The sequence below is a fragment of the Lithobates pipiens genome, unplaced genomic scaffold (assembly GCF_037356315.1).
Source record: "Lithobates pipiens isolate NorthernLeopardFrog02 unplaced genomic scaffold, aLitPip1_a1.2 Scaffold_13, whole genome shotgun sequence".
NCBI classification, from domain to species: Eukaryota; Metazoa; Chordata; class Amphibia; order Anura; family Ranidae; genus Lithobates; species Lithobates pipiens.
The window spans coordinates 459,375,648-459,400,032 of record NW_027507718.1 but is presented as its reverse complement, the minus strand read 5'-3'; the positions used below and the strand labels follow the sequence as shown (position 1 = coordinate 459,400,032).

General features: G+C 45.8%; 1 protein-coding gene across 2 annotated transcripts in view; it reads left to right on the top strand.

The window, feature by feature from the left end:
* Positions 1–24,385, top strand: part of CRMP1 (collapsin response mediator protein 1) — a 126,847-nt gene that overhangs the window by 95,884 nt on the left and 6,578 nt on the right. For both annotated transcript variants that reach the window (XM_077477801.1, XM_077477802.1), the window contains exons 11-12: positions 1,261–1,431; positions 5,915–6,094. In XM_077477801.1, the coding sequence (XP_077333927.1) occupies positions 1,261–1,431; positions 5,915–6,094 (351 nt within the window). The remainder of the gene's footprint in view (positions 1–1,260; positions 1,432–5,914; positions 6,095–24,385) is intronic.

Sequence of the window (24,385 nt, the reverse complement as noted above, 5' to 3'; positions counted from 1 at the left end):
TGGTACGGTTCAGGAGGGGGGGGGCGCTCGCTCATCCCCACCCCCTTTCCTGACCAGCCGGGCTGCATGCTCGGATAAGGGTCTGGTATGTTCTTTGGGGGGACCCCCATGCTGTTTTTTTGGCATTAGGGGTTACCCTTAAAATCCATACCAGGCGACGTTGCTCGCAAGGTGTCAATCTCACCAATGACTTCTTTCTCTAGTCCCGTCATACCTGGTGTCACGTTCAAAATGAATGGACTTTAGTCCATGTGTGGGCAAGTGTCTGTCGGGAAGTCCGTCGGACCTAGTTAGCCGGAAAGTCCATTCGTGTGTGTGCAAGTCTGCTCATTCGGAAAGTCCGGCGGAACTCCACTGCAAAGTCCCGCGGATTGTCCACCGGACCAAGTCTGCCAGAAAGTCCGATCGTGTGTATGCGGCATTACAATCACTTTAATACTGCACTGCAGAGGATGTTTTATTAGGTAGACTCTTCTGATATTAAAGTGGACCTTCAACATACCTCCCAACTTTTTGAGATGGGAATGTGGGACACTTATTAGTAAAAGTATGTCAGTATAGGACACGCCCCCTGCCATGCCTCCTTAAAGGAGAATTATACAAAAAACATGATTAGTTAAAGCCACAAGTTCTTTTTTTACCACTACTATTCCTTTATATTGGCTTCAGAAACTTACAAATGCAGCAATGTAGAAATTGAATGAGAAGTTAAGCACTGAGAAACACTTTTTGAAAGATAAAAAAGTGCATTTTATATACAACTATATAGATCAGACCAAAATGAGGGACACATGAGTAGGAAAGAGGGACAGAGGGACGTTGTTCCAAATCAGGGACAGTCCCTCCAAATCAGCAACAGTTGAGGGAGATTTCTGCAGCATATTTGGCAAGTACAGAATCACATTATATACAATAAAATGTGAAAGGTGAAAAAACAGCGCTGTCTATAAAGAAATATCCGTGAACAAATAAAAATAAAATTAAGAAAGACTTCTGCTGCAACTTAATGTGAGATACACACAATAGAACACCAATCAAAAAAGAAGCTGTGCTGAAAATCATAAAAGTGCGTGATATATACTCATATGCAACATAATGATAAAAATTATACTGAAATAATTCAAAGAAATTCAAATAATTCAAAAGAAAAAAATAATATGCAAAGTGGTTGGAGGGAAGCTTCAAAATGGCAAAGATGTTTTTATTACAAATTATGTGAGCAGACTGCAGTTCCTCTTTAACATATTGTGCATTTTACAGGCTACTGGGAAAATGGATGAGAATCAGTTTGTAGCAGTTACTAGCACAAATGCTGCCAAAATCTTCAACCTCTACCCGCGAAAAGGGCGAATCGCAGTTGGGTCAGATGCCGATGTTGTTATCTGGGATCCTGACAAGATGAAGACAATATCTGCAAAAAGTCATAAATCTGTAAGTCCCAATTCACTGCTGTATTCTAACAACGTGGTGGCCAATAATGTACAATACAATTGTGAAAAGGGACCCGTCTGTGATGGATGAACACAATCGATAATAAATTATGTACCGACAGATGTGGATGAGAAGGTAGATCTGAGTATAGTTTTGGCTAAAAATAAGCTCCACCCATCTCAAAAAGCTCTTCACAATTCTAGGCAAACACTTATTGAAGAATGCAATTAATTAGGGTGCAGTGTAGGTCTACGGTAGATGTTTTCACAGTGGTGGCTGGGAGAAACATGGGTTTAGTCTATAGTAAAAGACCATTTTTATGCCAGAACATGATTCTTATGTGTGTGTAACTAGAAGAAAGTGCTACAGGCAATAAACACATTGGTTGTATTATAAATGGTAATGTCAATAGCCATACTGTACATTTCCCATAGTATTTCTAAACGTGTAATGCCCCTTACACATGAGCAGAACTTCCGTCGGAAAAAACTTGGATGGTTTTTCCAACGAAATTCCGTTCAAGCTTGGCTTGCATACACACGGTCACACAAAAGTTCTCTGAACTTTCGACCATTAAGAACGGGGTGATGTACAACACTACGACAAGCCGAGAAAATTAAGTTCAATGGTTCTGAGCATGCGTTGAATTGTTTCCGAGCATGCGTGGTCTTTTGCGAGTCGGGATTGCATACAGACGAACGGAATTTCCGACAGGAACTTTTTCCAGCGGAAAAATACAGAACCTGCTCTCAATCTTTTGCTGGCAGAAATTCAGACAGAAAAAGTTGAATGGAGCCGACACACGGTCGGAATATCCGACCAAAAGCTCCCATCACACTTTTTCCAACGGAAATTCTGCTCATGTGTATGGGGCATAAGAGTGTGAGCAGACAGTTTTATGGAATAGAACATTCTCCTGCTTGCACAAACTTTTGATTGGCTCAGAGTGGTCACATGCAGATTAGTGTACTAGCTCTTACCATGCGACAGGGAAGAGGGGACATTTTCTAGCTGAGATATTTCATGAAAGGGGGCTGTAAATATAGTACACATTGTAGTTCATGGTTTATACATGTCAAAGAATGAAACTTTCATTATCAATGTACAGCTGTCGCCAAAAGTTTTGAGAATGACACAAATATAAATTTTCACAAAGTCTGCTGTTTCAGTGTTTTTAGATCCTTTTGTCAGATGTTACTATGGTATACTCAATTATAATTACAAGCATTTCATAAGTGTCAAAGGCTTTTATTGACAACGACATGAAGTTTATGCAGAGAGTCAATATTTTCAATGTTGACTCTTCTTTTTCAAGACCTCTGCAATTTGCCCTGGCAAGCTGTCAATCTACTTCTGGGCCACATCCTGACTGATGGCAGCCCATTCTTGCATAATCAATGCTTGGAGTTTGTGACAATTTGTGGGGTTTTTTTTTTGTTCATCCGCTTATTGAGGATTGACCACAAGTTCTCAATGGGATTAAGGTCTGGGGAGTTTCCTGGCCATGGATCCACAATTTCGATGTTTTGTTCCCCAAACCACTTATGCCGCGTACACACGATCAAACAAGCGGGTGGAAAAGTCCGGCAAACTCTAATCCGCCGGACAATCCCCCCGTGTGTAGCCTCCGGCATACTTTTTTGACCCGAAAGTACGGCGGACTTAGAATGTAGTTTTACACTCCAATCTTCCCACCGGACTCGCATTTCGGCAGACAATCCGGCCGTGTATGCCAGTCCGCCGTACTTTTGAAATGAACGGACTCGTCCACACACGCGGAGGAAAGTCCGCTCATTTCGAGCGCGTCTCCAGGTAGGCGGGGCCCGCGAAGGAAACGTAGCTGGCCCCGCCGCCTGGTATGGACTTAAAGGGGAACCCCAACGCCGAAAAAAATCGGCGTGGGGGTCCCCCAGGTCCACATCAGACCCTTGTCCGAGCACGCTACCCGGCCGGCCAGGAAAGGGGGGGACGAGCGAGCCCCCCCCCCTCCTGAGCCGTACCAGGCCGCGTGCCCTCAACATGGAGGGTGCCTTGGGGAAGGGGGGGCCGCGTGGCCCCCCCCACCCCAAAGCACCTTGTCCCCATGTTGATGAGGACAAGGGCCTCTTCCAGACAACCCTGGCCGTTGGTTGTCGGGGTCTGCGGGCGGGGGGCTTATCGGAATCCGGGAGCCCCCTTTAATAAGGGGGCCCCGGATACGGGCCCCCCACCCTATGTGAATGAGTATGGGGTACAATGTATCCCTACCCATTCACCTGTAAAATAAAAGTACAAAAAAAACACAACACACAAGATAAAATAATTTATTGCACAGCTCCGGGGGTCTTCCGTCTTCGGGGGGGGTCTTCTCGCCGGACTCCTCCGCTATCTTCTTGTAGCTCTTTTACTAGCTGAGGAGCCCGGCTTTCTTCCTCGCCGCCGGTCTCTTCTTCCGACTTCAGGGGGTCTTGTCCCCCTCTTCGGTTCTTCTGCCGGGCCACCGCGCCTTCTTCTAGCTCTTTTACAGGCGGTGACCCGGTCTTCTGTCGCCGCCGGGCTCCTCCGCTAGTAAAAGAGCTACAAGAAGATAGCGGAGGAGTCTGTTGAGAAGACCCCCCCCCCCGAAGACGGAAGACCCCCGGAGCTGTGCAATAAATTATTTTATCTTGTGTGTTGTGTTTTTTTTGTACTTTTATTTTACAGGTGAATGGGTAGGGGTACATTGTACCCCATACTCATTCACATAGGGTGGGGGGCCCGTCTCCGGGGCCCCCTTATTAAAGGGGGCTCCTGGATTCCGATAAGCCCCCCGCCCGCAGACCCCGACAACCAACGGCCAGGGTTGTCGGGAAGAGGCCCTTGTCCTCATCAACATGGGGACAAGGTGCTTTGGGGTGGGGCGGCCGCGCGGCCCCCCCTTCCCCAAGGCACCCCTCATGTTGAGGGCACGCGGCCTGGTACGGCTCAGGAGGGGGGGGGGCGCTCGCTCGCCCCCCCCTTTCCTGGCCGGCCGGGTAGCGTGCTCGGACAAGGGTCTGATGTGGACCTGGGGGGACCCAGACGCCGATTTTTTTCGGCGTTGGGGTTCCCCTTAAAGTCCATACCAGGCGGCGGGGCCAGCTACGTTTCCTTCGCGGGCCCCGCCTACCTGGAGACGCGCTCGAAATGAGCGGACTTTCCTCCGCGTGTGTGGGCGAGTCCGTTCATTTCAAAAGTAGGGCGGATAGTACGGCGGACTTAGTACGCCGTATTAGTCCGCTGAAAGAGTGCCGTGTGTGGGCAAGTAGCCCATTCGGAAAGTCCGACGGACAGTCTGGCGGGAAGTCCGCCAGATTAAGTACGTCGGACAGACGGCTACGTGTGTACGCGGCTTCAGTTATCACTTTTGCCTTATGGCAAGGTGCTCCATCATGCTGGAAAAGGCATTGTTCCTCACCAGACTGTTCTTGGATGGTTGGGAGAAGTTGCTCTTGGAGGATGTTTTTCTACCATTCTTTTATTTATGGCTGTGTTCTTAGGCAAAATTGTGTGTGAGTCCTCTTCCTTGGCCAAAAAGCAACCCCAAACATCAATGGCCTTAGGTTGCTTTACTGTTGGCATGACACAGGACTGATGGTAACTCTCACCTTTTCTTCTCCGGGCAAGGTTTTTTCCAGATGCCCCGAACAATCAGAAAGCGGTTTCTGTAGAGAAAATGAGTTTACCCCAGTCCTCAGCAGTCCAATCTCTGTACCTTTTGTATAATATCATTCTGTCCCTGATGTTTATCCTGGAGAGAAGTGGCTTCTTTGCTACCCTCATTGATACCAGATCATCCTCCAAAAGTATTTGCCTCACTTTGCGTGCAGATGTACTTCCACCTGCCTGCTGCCATTCCTGAGCAAGCTCTGCACTGGTGGTGCCCCGATCCAGCAGCTGAATCATCTGTAGGAGATGGTCCTGGCACTTTCTGGAATTTCTTGGGCGCCCTGAAAGTCTTCTTTACAAATGCAGTGGAAATGTTTTTTTTAAAATGGGATTAAGTTCATTTTCATGGCAAAGAGGGACTTTGCAATTAATTGCAATTCATCTGATCACGCTTCATAACATTCTGGGGTATATGCAAATTGTCATCATACAAAACTGAGGCAGCAGAATTTGTGAAAATTAATATTAGTGTCATTCTCAACAATTTTGGACACGGCTGTATATCTAAAGCCAAGACATTTATTCATTTTGGTTTGATTAGGAAAGAGATAAAACCCCTTAAAACCCACAATTGATTTGCCATCTTTGTCTCATTGGTGGGATTTAAATGAATATCCTTTACAACAGGAAGTGAGAAGAAATCTCTCCAAAGTTAGGAAAATCCTCTTAGGTGTCACCGAAACATGTGTCCCTATTGAAGGAATTCCTCTCTACTTCTGTTCTGGTGGCTCATAATTTTAGATTTTCCAAAGGCATTAGCTGTAAATAGATCTCTGAAGGAATAATGTTGATAATGAAACATTGCTATCATTGCTAGGCCGTGGAATATAACATCTTTGAAGGGATGGAGTGTCATGGTGCCCCACTGGTGGTCATAAGCCAAGGAAAAATCGTGTTTGAAGATGGCAACCTACATGCTACCCAAGGCATAGGCCGATTTATACCTCGCAAGACTTTCCCAGAATACATCTACCAGCGTATTAGGACAAGGAACAAGGTGAGCATATTATGTATGCTGTAAGGATCTGTTAACACCTTTTTTTTGTAAAGGGCAGTGCAATAGATGGTGATATTACTTCCTCTGTCATTACATTTGTGGTGCCAATATTCTCCTATTGTAAAAACCTTGCAGCTGGCATATTAGAAACGTGATCAGATTGTTGCACAATGAAATGGATTCCTCATTGACTGTATGCCCTAAACAGTGTTTACTGGGGATACTACCCGATCAGGAGCAGGGCAGGCATCATCACATCTTCCTACTGGAAACATTGTCTTCAGCCAGACTACTTATAGTGAGGTGGTGGCTCCAAGCCTCAACATCAATCCCTGCCCTTTAAAAAAAGTCATTTATATGCATATAAATTGCCTGGCTGGACCTGGCCTCTACCTCTATAGAGGATGTTTCAGCAACTGAATGAGCAATATTAACACATACTGTATGAGGTGACTTTGGCCTATGACTATATGCATTAATGGTAACTTGTGTGGGATGCCTCATTACATTCACCCAATGTACTCAGCAAATCAAAATAGAGCATACACATGCCTTTTCTTATAAGTACACGTATAACCTATTGTACACTACTGCTTATGTCAATTGTTGCTGTAATGCATTTTACAGGAGTACAATGTTTTTCTCCTATCCTCTGTTTACTTTCTTTATACCCAAAAGAGTTTGTTGGATTAAATGTTTGACAACCAGCCGCCATTATTATACTAAAGCAGGTTGGCTCGGCTGTGTGAATCGCAGTAGGTGTACATCAGGCGCTTTAAGAGTGATAGGGGGCGGGCGCCCGCATTGTGATCCCAGAGCCGATGTGCGTGGCTGGCAGCGGCGATGTCCGCCGGCCACCTGTGATCACTCTTCAAAGAGCCAGAACGGGGATCTGTCAGTGTAAACAGACAGATCCCCGTTCCTAGTGATCAGGAACAGCGCCCTCTCTCCTCCTCTCCTGGGTGTCATGCTTGTGGCTGTTAGAGTCTTGCTACGCCTCATGGGATTTGCAGTTCTGCAACAGCTGGAGGTCCGCTAATTGCATATCTCTGTTATATATTTATGTGGTACAAAGCAGTTGTCAACAAGTCATTGAAATGGAATACAGACAAAGATCAGGACTTTGCTCTGACTTCACTTAGTCATTTTAGGTCAATAAAAGTTTAGAAGCCAAATACCAACAAATAAGAAACTAGCATTTTCAAGAGGAGGCCAGCCATGGCAGCCTACATAGCAATGAAAAATAAATAAAATTCACAAAAGTAAAATACCAATTATTGTCACAAGATGGCAGTAAGGCATAGCAGAAATTACATACTGAATGAAAGCAAGATTTTCTGGGATCCCTTCAGTGGTGTATTGGGGTAAGTTCACAAAATCATAACACATGCTATTTTCATTTTTGTGTGTTATATGCTAATTATTACACTTTATTTTAATTAACCTAAGCCTTTACCACACAAAACAGATCAATTTACTACATGCTGTTTTCTTATGCAGTATTTTGTATGCAAAAGGTAATTCACAAAAATTGTCACCAAGATTTCTGCTGATTTAAATACCGCACAGGAGAACTGTGACATTTAATGAGATGTCTATGGAGGGGAGAAGAAAATTGAGCCATTTAATTTGATATGGAGATAAAACAAATAATCAAAAGTAAAGGCTTACAGTAGTGAAACCGCTATTTCAATAGTTGAACATTATTCTGAGAAAAGGGTCATGTAATTAAATACAGAATGAGTTAGAATAACCCCCATTGGCGTAGTGAATTCACTCAATAGTAAAGGAGCATATTAAAATATTACTTAAACATTTTTACATAATTAAAAAAAGCTGAATAATAAATTAATATTCCCATTCAAAGTGTCTTCCAGGCCTTATACTACATATCATATACTTTAAATGGAACATGCATATTAAAATATATATTTAATCTGCACAAGAGAAATGTGGAAGCTGCCTTTGCAGACCTAGGAATAGGAGTTGAATGGCTTTCTCTGGATTTAATGCTTTGGTACAATCATGAATAGTGATGGACGAACTTCCGATAGGACGTTTCGCCAACGCGAACCGCGGACGCGGCCAAAAGTTTGTGAATTGCAAAGTTCACGGCGGGCCCCATTGACTTTAATGGCAGGCGAACCTTAAAAACCTACAGGTCATATTTTCAGCCACAAAATACTTACTAGCTGTGCACACATAGTCCCACCACATGGACACTGACATAACAAAAGTATGAAGTGAATCTGGGAACAACGACAAGCATTCTTTTTTTATCTGTGAAATTTGACAATTCAGGAGCGCATGAAGGCCATGGAGGAGAGGAAAAGTCAGGGCAGGCTATGAAGAGGGTGCAGGAGATGATCACTATCACCGTGATAGAGAGCACTGACACCAGCACGGTGATAGAGAGCACTGACACCAGCACCGTGATAGAGAGCACTGACACCAGCACCATGATAGAGAGCACTGACACCACACCAGCACCGAAATAGAAAGAGAGCACTGACACCAGCACCAAGATAGAGAGAGAGCACTGACACCAGCACCTTGATAGAGAGCACTGACACCAGCACCGAGATAGAGAGCACTGACACCAGCACCGAGATAGAGAGCACTGACACCACACCAGCACCGTGATAGAGAGCACTGAGACCACACCAGCACTGAGATAGAGAGCACTGACACCACACCAGCACCGTGACAGAGAGCACTGACACCAGCACCGAGATAGAGAGCACTGACACCACACCAGCACCGTGATAGAGAACACTGACACCAGCACCAAGATAGAGAGCACTGACACCACACCAGCACCGTGATAGAGAGCACTGACACCAGCACCGAGTTAGAGAGCACTGACACCACACCAGCACCATGATAGAGAGCACTGAGACCACACCAACACCAAGATAGAGAGCACTGACACCACACCAGCACCGTGATAGAGAGCACTGACACCAGCACCATGATAGAGAGCACTGAGACCACACCAGCACCGAGATAGAGAGCACTGAGACCACACCAGCACCGAGATAGAGAGCACTGAGACCACACCAGCACCGAGATAGAGAGCACTGACACCACACCAGCACAGAGATCGAGAACACTGACACCACGCCAGCACCGAGATAGAGAGAGAGCACTGACACCAGCACCGAGATAGAGAGCACTGACAGCAGCACTGATACCGGCAACTCGCTGCGGGACCCAAAAATATGACACCGCTAAACCTATTCAAACAGGAGGGTACGGGCATATAGTACAGTGTGCTTTTTTTGTACAAAGACGTGAGCCAAAGGTTGAAAAAAGGTCCGTGTGCTCGATTAAATAAATAGTTTATAGAGTTATGCATATACATGGTCTACTGGTCACATGTGTTGAATTCCTCTGAGATCCATGCCTCATTCATTTTTATAAATGTCAGGTCGTCAACACTGTCGTGAGCTAGGCGAGTGCGCTTATTGGTCACGATCACCCCTGCTGCGCTGAACGTCCTTTTGGACAGGACAGTGGACGAGGGGCAAGCCAACAGTTCCATTGCAAATTGGGAAAGTTCTGGCCAGAGGTCAAGCCTGCCCACCCAGTAGTCCAGGGGTTCATCACTCCTCAGAGCGTCCACATCGGCCGTTAACCCGATGTAGTCGGACACCTGTCGGTCTAGGCGTTCCCTGATGCTGGATCCAGATGACACCTGCGATGGGTCGGCTGAAAGAATTACCTCATATCAGAAGTCACCAACACATCTTCAAACCGCCCTCTTCTTGCAGGTGCTGTTGGATTGGTACCTGCAACTCTTTCTCTGGGAGTGGCAATTCCTCCTCTGCCAGCGCACGCAAAAGCAGAATGCAGCAGTTGTCGAAGCAAGGTCTGTAAGTGCTCCATTCTGACAGCCTTCTGTGACAGTGGTAACATTTCCGCCATGTTGTGTTTGTACCGGGGGTCTAAGTACGTTGCCACCCAGTACTGGTCCTTGACCCTTATGCTTTTTATACGGGGTCCCTGTTAAAACACTGGAGCATGAAGGCTCCCATTTGCACTAAACTGGAAGCGGTGTGGTGGCCTGGCTCCTGCTCATCATCCAGGATAATGCCATCCTCCTCGTTCTCCTCTCCCCATCCACAAACAGGGATCCCAGAAAGGTTTAAAGCATGCTCTTCTTGCTCCTCCTCATCCGCCCCGGCACCATCCTCCTCTGACTCCTCTTCAGACTCCTGTTGTTGACTTGTCTCAGATAGAGTAGCCCCCCTGGGAATTCATCCAGCATTGCAACTTCCTCATCTTCCTGCTCCTCCATGGCTTGATCAATGACACGACGCAATGCACGCTCCATAAAGAAGGCATTAGGTACGATGTCACTGATGGCGCCATGGCTGCGACTGACCAGTTTGTTGATCTCATCAAATGGCCGCAGAAGTCTGCATGCATCGCGCATGAGCAGCCACTGGCGCGGTGAAAAAAAACCAAGCTCCACAGAACCTGTTCTGCCGCAGAGTTTGTACAGGTAGTCGTTAACTGCACGCTTCTGCTGGAGCAGCCTATCGAGCATATAGAAGGTTGAGTTCCATCGCGTCGGGAAATCGCAAATAAGACGTCTGACCGGCAGATTGTGTCGCCGGTGAATGTCAGCAAGGCGAGCCATGGCCATGTAAGATCTTCTGAAATGGGCCAAGATTTTCCTTGCCTGCCGCAAGATGTCCTGGACCCCAGGGTATTTAACAATGAATCGCTGCACGACCAAGTTTAAGACGTGTGCCATGCATGGCACGTGCGTAATTTTGCCCTGTTTCAATGCGCTAAGCAGATTGGCACCGTTGTCACACACCACTTTACCAACTGTCAAACTGAGCAGTGTTAGCCACTGATCTGCCTGTGAACGCAAAGCTGAAAGGAGTGCAGGTCCAATGTGGCTCTTGGCTTCCAGGCACAACAGATGCAGCACAGCATGGCAACGTCTCACCTGGCATGTCGAATAGGTTCTGGGGAGCTTGGGCGGCGCAGTGGAAGAGAGGCTAGCAGCGGAAAAGGAGGAGTCAGCCAGGGAGGAGGATGGAGTAGGAGGAGGAGAAGAAGAGCCAGGCCTGCATGCAATCCGTGGCGATAAAACCAAATCTACATGGGTGCCAGGGGTTACATGCTTGACGGCCGTCAGAAGGTTCACCCAGTGGGCAGAAAAAGTGATATACCTTCCCTGCCTGTGTTTGCTAGACCACGTGTCTGTGGTTAGATGTATCTTGGCACCGACACTGTGTGCCAGAGATACATTCACTTGCCGCTGAATATGACCATATAGCTCTGGGATGCCCTTCTGTGAGAAATACTTCCTTCCTGGGACCTTCCATTGTGGTGTTCCAATGGGCACAAATTTTCGAAAGGCCTCCGAGTCCACCAGTTTATATGGCAGTAGTTGGCAGGCTATCAGTTCTGACAAGCCAGCCATCAACCGTTGGGCAAGAGGGTTATCCGGCGTCATCATTTTTTTACGCTCGAACATTTGGCCTACGGAACCCTGCCTTTTTCCAGGAAAACGTGAGGATGGCATGATGGAAGGTGGAGTGGAGGACAATTGTGAGGAGAGAGGAGAAGTAAAAGACAAGGCTGGACGGTGAGAGCCTGGAGTATGGCTTTGTGGGTTCCGTTCCCACTGGGCTCGGTGATGGCAGCTCATGTGCCTTCTTAAGGCGGTCATCCCTAGGTGAGTGTTGGACTTACCGCGACTTATGCATTGAGTGCAAAGATTGCAGATGGCAACACTATTGTTAGCAGCGGACACTTTAAAAAAAGTCCACACTGCGGAGCCATGTGCCGGCGTCCTGGGAGCCCCATATGTGACCGTACATGGTTGATGCCTCGCTCCTGATACATTAGCAGTCTGCTTTGTCCCTCCTGTGCAATCTAAGTTCCGCCTGCTTCTCCTCCCTATCTGCTGGTCCATATCTCCCTCTGAACTCCCCTCCTCTTCCTCTCTTGTGGGCACCCACGTGACATCACTAGACACGTCATCATCGACGTCACCTTCCCCACCACTATAATTAGAGATCTCGGAGTAGGCAGCAACACCGGGGACCAACCTCCTCCTTGGGCTGATCTGGGTACTGTCATCAGACTTCTGAGTGACAGTTGTTGCTACCTCCTCTTCCTGATCCAATGCCAAGAGTGGCTGCGCATCGGAAATGTCTTGATATGGATCGGAAAATAATTCCTGTGACTCAAGCGGAAGGTATATGGTGGTGGTGATGTTGGTAGTAGTGTCTTTGGGGGTGCACACAGCAGAGAGTGAAGAGGGTGCAGATCGAGAGGATGAGGAGGGTGCAGAAGAGTAAGGCTGAGTGAGCCACTCAACCAAGTCTGGTGCATCCTTTGACGTAATCGCACGCACCTTCTGCAATTTGCCACTTTGGCTCAAGTCTGTTGCTCCTGCCCTACCCCTACCACCCCTGCGGAAGGGCCTGGCTCTTCCTCTGCCTGTCATTTTTTAAATGACCCTGTGACAAAAGTCTCTAGAGAAGTGCAGTATGGATATGGAAGAAGGTATATAACACCCCGCTTCAATCTGTCGTTTTTGGGGGCCTCTGGTCTATCACACCAGTTATAATACTTTTTTTTTATTGTGTTTGTCCCCCTTTTTTTAGTAACGCTGCAGAACCACTCAGCAGTCACAATGCTGCACAGTGGAAATTCACTATACTATGCTTTCTATATGTGCAAGTATTTTATACGTGTATTACACACCTATATACTGCACACCAAATAGTACACCTATACCAGTCCTTAAATGGACCTTTGTGGACCTAGTAGTTAGTGATTTGCAGACTGTCCCTCAGTCCCTACACTGATAAAAAGACAGCTGCAGAATCGGGCAGCAGTCAAGTATAATATTCTTTCTATATTTGGAAGAAAGTATATTATACATGTACAACCCTATATACTGTACACCTATACCAGTCCTTAAAAGGACTTTTGTGGACCTAATAGTAATAGCTAGTGATTAAACTGACTGTCCCTGCTCCACACAGCGTCCTGTGCCTACACTGACAAAATACAGCTGCAGAATCAGTCAGCAGTGCACTCAGCAATCACCAGCACAGCAGTGCACCGAACCCTATATATTGTACTACACCTATACCAGTCCTTAAAAGGACTTTTGTGGACCTAATAGCTAGTGATTTGTGTCACTACAGTCTCTCCCTGCTCCACACAGTGTCCTGTCCCTACACTGACATAAGACAGAATGTAAAATGGCCGCCAGATCAGGTCTATTTATAAGGTAGGGGGAATGTCCAATTGTCCATGTGCTGAAATGTCTCAATTGGCTGTCCTGTACCCCATGATGGATGTGTCATCATGGGTCAAAGTTCTTTCACAATGTATATGTCCGCCGGGCGAACATCGGCAGAAGTCCGCCGGTTTGGCGAATCGCAAACACGCAAAATTCCGCAAGGCCATCTCTAATCATGAATTAGAAAGGCAGACTGAAGCCAGAGCTCCTAATATGCACACATGTTTAGGGTCAGTATCTCAGAATATACTGAAACTTATGGATCAGCATGACAGCCAGACAATCAGCTCATATATAACAAGGACTTAAGTAAGTATTTCAGATAAAAAAATAAATACATTTGGAAAACAAGGAGTTCTTACATCCTTGAGAAAATGACATATCTTCTCCCTCAAAATATTGGGTCAGGATCCCCTCTCTTTATTCACCAGGGTGTTGGTATGCATTCTATGCTGATTATGCAAAATGCATTATGTAGCTGCAAAGAGAGTATGACTGAAGCTGGTTAGTACCTTTTTATAGCTACACTGTGTTACCAAAAGTATTGGGGTGCCGGCCTTTACATGCACATAACCTTTAATGGCATCCCAGTTTTAGTCTGTAGGCTTCCGTATTGAGTTGGCCCACCCTTTGCAGCTATAACAGCTTCAACTGTAGGAGTGTGTCTATGGGAATGTTTGACCATTCTTCCAGAAGCACATTTGTGAGGTCAGGCACCAGTTTTGGAGAAGGCCTGGCTCGCAGCCTCTGCTCTAATTCATCCCAAAGGTGTTCTATCAGGTTGAAGTCAGGACTCTGTGCAGGCCAGTCAAGTTCCTCCACCCCAAACTCACTCATCTGTGTCTTTATAAACCTTGCTTTGTGCACTGGTGTGCAGTCATGTTGGAACAGGAAGGGGCCATCCCCAAAGTGTTCCCACAAAGTTGGGAGCATGAAATTTTCCAAAATGTCCTGGTATTCTGCCATCTTAAGAGTTCCTTTCACTGGAACTAAGGGGCCAAGCCCAAACGGTTTTTGTTTTGTTGTTTTTCTTTTTTTTTTTGTCTGTTGGTTGAACTTGGACTTTTCTCTTTTTCAACCAGATTAACTATATAACTAATAACTCTATATGAGTTGAATCTTGTTATTTAATTCTGGCCATTTGTATAGCTAATGAGGAAGCAATTGAAGGGCCAAAGGCATGGGAAGCCAGGTACTGCCATGGGGAACTATGCCAAAATGAAAAAAAATATGGCTGCTGTGAGTCTGGAATGGTGGCAGGGTTATTTATGCCATCAAATTATTGCCCCTTGACACGCAGAAGACCTGGGCAAAGGCCGTGCACTGTATTATATGTTTTTCTTTAACCACTTGAGGACCGCCGTATTGCCATTGTACGTCAGCACAATGGCACAGGCAGGCATAATCACGTACATCTACGTGATTGCCTTCCAGCGGGTGGGGGGTCCGATCGGACCCCCTCCCGCTGGTTACGGCGGTCCGATTCGGTCCAGGAGCGCTCCGTGATGAGGGGATGGCCGTTGGTTTTCGGCCACCCCCTCTGGATCGCTCCTGGCCAATGAGAAGCTTCCTCCCCTGTGTATTGTTTACACAGGAAGGAGGAAGTGATGTCATTCTCCTCGGGGCGGTCTTTTTGACCGGACTACGAGGAGAACAGTAAAAGTAAGTGTGCACCAACACTACACTGACATGTAGGTACACACAGGCACACAAACCCCCCCCGATTCGCCCCCCGATCCCCCCCCCCGCCCCCCCTCCCCCCCCAGTCACAGTGTCACTGATTGCATTGATCATTTCTTTACTGATCAATGCATTCAGTGTCAGTTGTGACAGTAAAAACTGTCAGGACAGTTAGTGTTAGGTCCAGGGTAGCCCCCTATCACCCCCCCAATAAAGATTTAACCCCCTGATTGCCCCTAGAGTTAACCCTTTCACCCCCTTTTGCCAGTGTCACTAAGCGATCATTTTTCTGATCGCTGCATGTGTCGCTAGTGTCGCTAGGTAGCTAGTTATTTTTTTAGGTTCACCGCCAGGTTTTTATATCGCTAGGTACCCCGATATACTACCCAATAATGTTTTTAACCCCCTGATTGCCGCTAGTTAACCCTTTCACCCCCTTTTGCCAGTGTCACTAAGCGATCGTTTTTCTGATCGCTGCATTAGTGTCGCTACAGTCGCTAGGTAGCTAGTTATTTTTTTAGGTTCACCGCCAGGTTTTTATAGCGCTAGGTACCCCGATATACTACCCAATAATGTTTTTAACCCCCTGATTGCCGCTAGTTAACCCTTTCACCCCCTTTTGCCAGTGTCACTAAGCGATCATTTTTCTGATCGCTGCATGTGTCGCTAGGTAGCTAGTTATTTTTTTAGGTTCACCGCCAGGTTTTTATATCGCTAGGTACCCCGATATACTACCCAATAATGTTTTTAACCCCCTGATTGCCGCTAGTTAACCCTTTCACCCCCTTTTGCCAGTCTCACTAAGCGATCGTTTTTCTGATCGCTGCATTAGTGTCGCTACAGTCGCTAGGTAGCTAGTTATTTTTTTAGGTTCACCGCCAGGTTTTTATAGCGCTAGGTACCCCGATATACTACCCAATAATGGTTTTAACCCCCTGATTTCCGCTAGTTAACCCTTTCACCCCCTTTTGCCAGTGTCACTAAGCGATAATTTTTCTGAACGCTGCATCAGTGTCGCTAGGTAGCTAGTTATTTTTTTAGGTTCACCGCCAGGTTTTTATAGCGCTAGGTACCCCGATATACTACCCAATAATGGTTTTAACCCCCTGATTGCTGCTAGTTAACCCTTTCACCCCCTTTCACCAGCGATCACAGTATAAGTGTCACTGGTGACGCTGGTTAGCCAGTTAGTTATTTAGGTTCCCCGTCAGGTTTTTATATAGCGCCAGGGACCCCCATATACTACCTAATAAAAATTTGAACCACCTGATTGCCCCTAGTTAACCCTTTCACCACTGATCACCGTATAAGTGTTACGGGTGACTCTGGTTAGTTTGTTTTTTATAGCATTTTATATTCAAATCCGGAAGGCAGTGCTTGGTTTTCGGGGTCCCGTACGTGGCTAGGCTCCCAAAAAGTCCCCCACATGTGGTATCCCCGTACTCGGGAGAAGCAGCAGAATTTATTTTGGGGTGTAATTTGACTTCTGCCCATAGCATGTGTGAGCAATATATCATTTAGTGACAACTTTGTGCAAAAAAAAAAAAGTTTGTAATATTCCCGCAACTTTTGGCAAAATATAAAATATTCCATGGACTCAACATGCCTCTCAGTAAATAGCTTGGGGTGTCTACTTTCCAAAATGGGGTCATTTGGGGGGGTTTTGTGCTATTTTGGCATTTTATGGCCTTCGAAACTGTGATAGGTAGTGAGGAGTTAAATCAAAAATTTGCACCCTTAGAAATCCTGAAGGTGGTGATTGGTTTTCGGGGTGCCGTGCGCGACTAGACTCCCAAAAAGTCCCACACATGTGGTATCCCCGTACTCGGGAGAAGCAGCAGAATGTATTTTGGGGTGCAATTCCACATATAACCATGGCATGTGTGAGCAATATATCATTTAGTGACAACTTTTTGTAAAAAAAATTTTTTTTTTTTTTTTTGTCATTATTCAATCCCTTAGGACAAAAAAAAGAAATATTCAATGGGCTCAACATACCCATCAGCAATTTCCTTGGGGTGTCTACTTTCCAAAATGGGGTCATTTGGGGGGGATTTGTACTGCCCTGCCATTTTAGCACCTCAAGAAATGAGATCGGCAGTCATAAATTAAAAGCTGTGTAAATTCCAGAAAATGTACTCTAGTTTGTAGACGCTATAACTTTTGCGCAAACCAAAAAATATTCGCTTATTGACATTTTTTTTACTAAAGACATGTGGCTGAATAAATTTTGCCCTCAATGTATGACTAAAATTTAGTTTATTCGATTTTTCTTATAACAAAAAGAAGAAAATATCTTTTTTTTTCAAAATTTTCGCTCTTTTTCCATTTATATCGCAAAAAAAAAAAAATCGCAGAGGCAATCAAATACCATCAAAAGAAAGCTCTATTTGTGGGAAGAAAAGGACGCAAATTTCGTTTGGGTGCAATATTGCATGACCGCGCAATTACCAGTTAAAGCAGCGCAGTGCGAAATTGCAAAAAGACCTCTGGTCCTTAAGGTATTTATTGGTCCGAGGCTGAAGTGGTTAATTATGGCAGAAAACCTGTAAACCTTTCAGCTAAATTCACCTGGATTTGGCGAAAACCGTAGTAGTGGCAAACTCAAACCTTATCCATAAAGAAGGTTAATTTAGTGGTTTTCCTTAGACTCACGAAGAGTCATCCTTTATCACACTCGGGAGAAGAAACCCCCCTTGTGGAGAAACCCATCCAGGCAATTATGACTTATGGGACTACCCTTCACTCTTGGCATTAGGAGGCAGTGAAGAGATGGTAAATAAACACAAAAATATTCAGTTAGCTTCAGCCGCTGCTATAGGGTGGATTTACTAAAAGCAAATAGACTGTGCACTCTGCAAGTGCAGTCCCTCCAGAGCTTAGCAAATGAGGTGAAGCTCTGCTGACTTCCATCATCCAATCATGTGCAAGCAAAAATGCTGTCTTTTTTATTTTCCTTGCATGTGATTGGGTATTCTTTGCAAAGTGAAGCGTCATCCTGATTACTAAGCTCTGGAACAACTACACTTGCAAAGTACACATCCTATTTGCCTTTAATTAATCCTCCCATATGTGTCATTCCTCTATAGATCAGAATCCCTTGAAAGGCTAGGCATACTAGATACGCATGATGGTCATCCCCACAGTGTTCATTTGCAAGAACATCAGATGATAAAATACAGACAAGATCAAAGTTCATTATTTTTTCAATGTATGTGTTGCTTTCAATAAAAAGTAAATCTTTATAAAAATTATATTGTTGTGTTAATTAAAATAATGTATAGTCACAATAGTGTTTACTATACGCATTGGGGGTTATTTACTAATACTAGAGAGTGCAAAATCTGGTGCAGCTCTGCATAGAAACCAATCAGCTTTCGGAGTTTATTGTCAAAACTTAATTGAACAAGCTGAAGCTAGAATCTGGTGCAGCTGTGCTTGGTAACCAAGCACAGCTGCACCAGTTTTAGTAAATCTACCACATTATATGGCTAAAGGTATTAGTGCCAAGGTGGTTTTATATTTGTAAAACCAAGTTATAAGTCAAGAGCACATCCTCTCAGTTTGTGTTAAGACACCCTGGCCTTTATTCTTATATTATGTTCTTATGATCAAGGTCAATGTTATTTAACATTGTCAAGTTTTTGTCTGAAGGCACCGCCAAATCATACAGTGTTGAACCTCAAGTGATAATTATAAAGAAGCCCAAGGCCATTTTTTAGGGTCGTCAAGTACCAACTCTGCTGGCATGACTTAGTTTGGTCACGCTGAAAATGAAATAGCTCCATTAATTATAAACAAGCTCCATATTTTTTAAAGCATAGTCAAGTTGAAATCCATAGCAACATCTAAGTTTGCTGGTAGGTGTGACACATCACATGTCATTATCACTGCTGTCTTAGTGTACTGGCTTTTCCACTGCCTTTTATCCTTACATTGGCCATATCTTCACTTACATGGTATAGGAAATGGACCTTAAAATCGTTTCCTCCTAGGAATAGGAGAACAAAACCCTATGTAGCACTAAATTCATCCCAGTCAGGGCATAAAGGCATAGGGGTTGATTTACTAAAGCCAAATAGACTGTGCATTTTGCAAAGTTGCTCCAGAGATAATAAATGAAGTAAGGCTTCACTTTGCAAAAAATGCAATCATGTGCAAGGGAATGAAAAAAAACAACACATTTTTGCTTGCACATTATTGGATGATGGAAGTTAGCAGAGCTTTTGCTCAGTTACTAAGCTCAGGAGCAACTGCTCTTGCAGAGTGCAACTGCACTTTGCAAAGTGCACAGACTATTTGTGTTTAGACCCCCTAGTCTACCTTCTGAAGAGGCCTTGTTGGCTCTGCAATTACAAGTGACAGTGGGGAAGTTTGGATTATTTTGGCACTGAACACCTGAAAGCAGGCACCTCCAGGACTGTGGAACTCATGTAAGAGTGGGGAGCTGCTGTCAAATCTGATGGTCCAGTTCATACAGAGGTCCGGATGGGATGACCTTGGATGCCTGAAAGCAGGCACCCCTTGCATGCATGTACTTATAGGCATTTGTTTAGTGTGCCTATTGCAAGTTAATTAAAGTTTGTCTATATCCAAACTTTTTTTCAGTTTGAAAAGATTGAAGAAAGGTTAGAACCTCTGTATGGTTTTACTGCTACCTGGGGCTCCATTAGAGAGATTGCCCCTGGTTTTCTACTCTGAGGACAACCTTTTACCAGACAGGAAGTGAGAGAAAATCTGCACAATGGAAACAGACAATAAAAACCTGACACAGATTCTAGAATTCCTCTACTTAACATTAAGCTGAACTCCATAATTACCTTTTGTTTAAACTTACATTGGTCCAGCTTGATTACATCCAATTCCTCATATCTCACATTCAGAGGGCTGCTGCGGATGCAGAAATTCACTGTAGTAGCCCATGCTATATACAGTGTATATACTATATACAGTGTGAGTTGGTGCCTTCCAGGTATACAAACAAATGGCAACCACCCCAACCTGTAACTGACCTTTACAGCAAGGAGCACATGGAAGGGCAACGCATGTTAAAAAACAAACAATTCCCAGCTCACTTACCAACCAGCCTTCAAAAAAACAAATTGACCTTGACTGACGGTTAACAATAAAAACAAGGTGTTTAGTTTGCACACATTTGCAAATGTATAAGCTGCAGCAGCCACGTCACAGCCCCCCAGTGTACTGCGGACGCCTGCCTTTACACACACATGAAATTTAATGGCATCCCAGTCTTAGTCTGTAGGGTTCAATATTGAGTTGGTCCACCCTTTGCAGCTTCAAGTCTTCTGGGAAGGGTGTCAACAAAGTTGGCTGAAAACGGCTCACAGGAGTGCAGAACAAACTGAACTCCACTGATCCATAGGAGAAGTATAGACAAAAAAGCTTTGGCTATACTTCTCTAAGTTGAAACAGAAATGGATATTTCATTACAATCATGACATGACGAATACTATAAACTCCAAGTAATGGCCGAAAAATGAAACAGAGGGCTATGGTAAATCACACTGAAATGCTGTGCGTAAATTTGAACTGGGCAGTTCATGCAAGGAAATCTGCAAACATCTTGCATCTAGGCAAATTTTGCATGGAGGAATGGTAAAAAATTACACAGAGTTGATGTCAGAGACTGGTAGGCAGCTTTCAGTACAAGAAGCCATTTCTGACAAAGTGGTCAATACCAGCTTTTGAGGCCAAGGAGTTCTTCATTTCCTGACAGACTCCATGGCAGCAACGTGTGGGTTAAGTCCCGCCTCCACTATCCTATAGGACACTACTCCCATAAATCTTTGCTCCCTGCCCCTGGCCGTGTTCTTTTTTTGTCCTCCTCAGAAGGACCCAGAGGTTGTCTTTCTACCTGAAGATCTATCATCCCCACGATCGAGGTCAGCCGGTCTGCGACTCTGGGTCTGGAAAGTCGACAGTACTCCGCTAAGCCCTAGCTATTAGCAGGGTATGGAGTGGGCAGTGGAAGAGGCGCTGTGAAGAAGCCCATGTCATGGCCACTGGCAGGCAGGCTGCGCATTGGTCGGATAGCCAGCTATTAGCAGGTGACATGTTTTGCCCCCTGGAAAGTCCGGTGTCCTCTTACCTTACCTTCGGCCAAGTGATCGATAGTGGTGGGAGTGGTGAGAGTTTCTATAGTTCATTATGGCAGCAGTTTGTGTATCTTTTATCTGTCCTCGGTTTTTTCTGTTGGTTTGTTTGTGCATGCATGGCGGCTGGTTCTTCCACGTTCCAGCCGCCGTTCTGCTTCCGGGTTTGCGCTCTCGGCCGTACTGCGCATGCGCGAGTGCGGTTTGAGATCGAGGCTTGGTTTCACGCATGCACGATAGCGGCAAATTGCCGCTATTTCGCGCATGCGCACAGGCACGGCGGTGACATCACAGGGGCGGGCTATTTAAACGGGGAATTAGTCTGCAAGGTGACTTCCCCCTGCCTCTGTGTTGCATCTATTGGTAAGTGGCATTCTGGGACAGGGTGGCTATCCCGTCCCTGTCCCTTGCACTGATCCCTTGTCATCTTTTCAGCGCGTATGGATATCGCTGAGGACATGGATTCTCTACCGCCTGTCTGTGGCCAGCCCTCTCATAAAAGGTATTTTTTAATGATCACCTGAAGGTCTGGTGGGGGAGGGGTGTATATCTGTTAGCTCTGTCCTGATATCTTGTCTCTTGTGGTTTCTTGTCTTGTTCCTTTTTCAGCCCTTCCAGGTCAGAACAGCATCGCAGCTCTCACAGAGGGAGCGACTCTTCCAAGTCGCATCACCGGCACTCCTCTTCCAAATCAAAACATTATGGTTCCTCCTCAAGATCAGGACACCGTAGTGAGGAACGGTCGCATTCCTCGAGGACTCAATCTAGTCACTCAGCTAGTGCCTGTTGGGGGTGCAGAGCTCTTGTACCGGCAGGAAAATCTTTGTGCGATCCTTGCTACACCAAGGCTTCCAATGAAAGGGGTGACGCGGATAAACAACTTAAAACCCTGGTGGAAAAAGTTGTTAAGGAGTCCCTCAGAAATATTGAGGGCCAGTCCTATGTTCCCCCGGCAGAGCCGCCACTTTCTCCAGGAAGGGAGACTCAGCTGCAGGATACTTGAGAATCCTCTGCACATAGCCATCCCTCAGCTGCCATATCTGACAGTGACTCTGATGAAAGTGACCCCTGTGTGGGTTTTGATTTCGCTCTACTTCCTCCTCTGGTCAGAGCTGTTAGAGAGACACTGAACTGGGAAGATTCTGTGGCTGCTCCTTCCAAACGTGGAAAATTCTTTAAGCAATTAAAGAAGTAACGGATTAAATTTTCCTTTTATCTCTGGGCTAGGTGAGATTATCACACATGAATGAGGCAAGGTGGAGAAGAAAAATTCCATGCCATCTAAGGTTTCGAAACTCTATCCTTTCAATGAAGAAGAGGTGAAGCATTTGGAGTCAGCGCCGTTGGTAGACGCAGCAGTCATGAGGCTGGTGAAACACGTCACACTTCCCTTAGAGGATACTGTTTCTTTTAAGGATGTTCTGGACAGACGGATTGACACTGATTTGAAGAGAGTGTATCTCACAGCAGGAATGGCCTGTAAGCCAGCATTAGCTCTGGCCACTATGTCCAAAGCAATGGAGATATGGACGGATAGTGTGGATGAGACGCTTAGAAATATCTCTGAAGATACGGCTAAGAGCTCGCCTATCCAAGAACTTAGGCTGGCCTCCGCCTTTCTTGGGGAGGCCTCTATCGACATCATACGCTTGGTGGCTCGGGTAATGCTTTCTTCTGTTACGGCCAAATGGGCTCTGTGGCTCCGCCCTTGGCTGGCGGACCCAGCCTCAAAACAAGTATGGTGCCGTATCCCCTTTGGGGGGTCCTCCCTTTTCGGCAATAAGTTGGATGAGGCTATTACCCGAGCCACTGGTGGGAAGTCAGAGTTCCTTCCCCAGGACCGGCGTTTGCAAGCCCAGAGAAGGTCTTTTCCAAAGAGACAATACCAGGAACGAGCCAGGGAAGCTCGCAGTTACAGACCGGGCCGTGAATTTTCCAGGTCCTGGAAATCAAGACAAACCTCTTTTAAAAAATCTACAAAAAGTGATTTAAAGGGAGAGAGGGAACCGACTAAATCCTTTTGAGATTGGGCCCGCTCAGACAGGGCAGGTGGGGGCTCGTCTTTTCCACTTTCGCCATGTCTGGGCGGCCTCGATCCAAGACTTCTGGACCGTCAAGACTGTCTCCTCAGGTCATGTTTGGACCTTCAAGGAATCTCCCAGGCTCAGATGGGTCCCCACCTCTCTTCCGGCTTCAGACGAAAAAAGGCTAATTCTTCTAGCCTACGTGGAATCTTAGTTGGCTCAAGGCGCCGTTATCCATGTTCCAGTCATTCAGTGAGGCATGGGAATCTACTCTCCTCTATTTATGGTCCAGAAAAAGAGCGGGGCATGGAGGCCAGTCATAGATCTAACTCACTTGAACAGTTTTATCAAAAAAGAAAAATTCAAGATGGAGACATTATCCACAATTCAACAATCTGTTCAAGCAGGGGACTGGATGGTCTCCATAGACCTCAAGGACGCTTATTTTCATGTCCCAGTTGCCGAAAATTACCAGAAGTATCTCCGCTTCTCCGTGGGCGAAAGCCATTTTCAATTCACATGCCTTCCCTTCGGGCTATCAACTTCTCCTCGTGTATTTTCGAAAGTACTGTTGGCAGTGGTGGCTCTTCTGAGAACCAAAGGGATTTGTCTACATCACTACCTAGACGACCTTCTGTTATTGGCTCAATACAAGGATCAACTTCTGGCACACAGAGAGCAGGTCATCTCCACCCTACAGGAGTTCGGGTGGATCTTGAACTTGGAGAAGAGCCAGCTGGACCCATCTCAGCGGCTGGTGTTCTTAGGGGCCCTATTCAACACTGTCAGAGGCACCATCTCATTACCAGAAGAGAAGTTGTCAGTGGTCAGGGACAGAATCTGTCCAGCCCTCTCTGTCTCTCATCTCCAGGCTCTCCTGAAAATTATAGGCACTATGGTAGCGACAATTCCGATGGTGAGGTGGGCACAGTGAAGGATGGGGCCCTTTCAGAAGGGTTTCCTTCATCAATGGTCAGGCAGCAAAACCCAGCTGATTCGGATCACCCTATCCATGAGGAATTCCCTTCCGTGGTGGCTCCAACGGGAAAATCTCTGCAACTGCCATTCCATTCTCCCCATCTCATGGGTCACCATAACAACGGATGCCAGCAACAGAGGCTGGGGCGCCCACTGTCTGGCGGAAGTGGCTCAGGGCACCTGGATTCTCCCCTCCAGAAGGACGGTGTCAAAC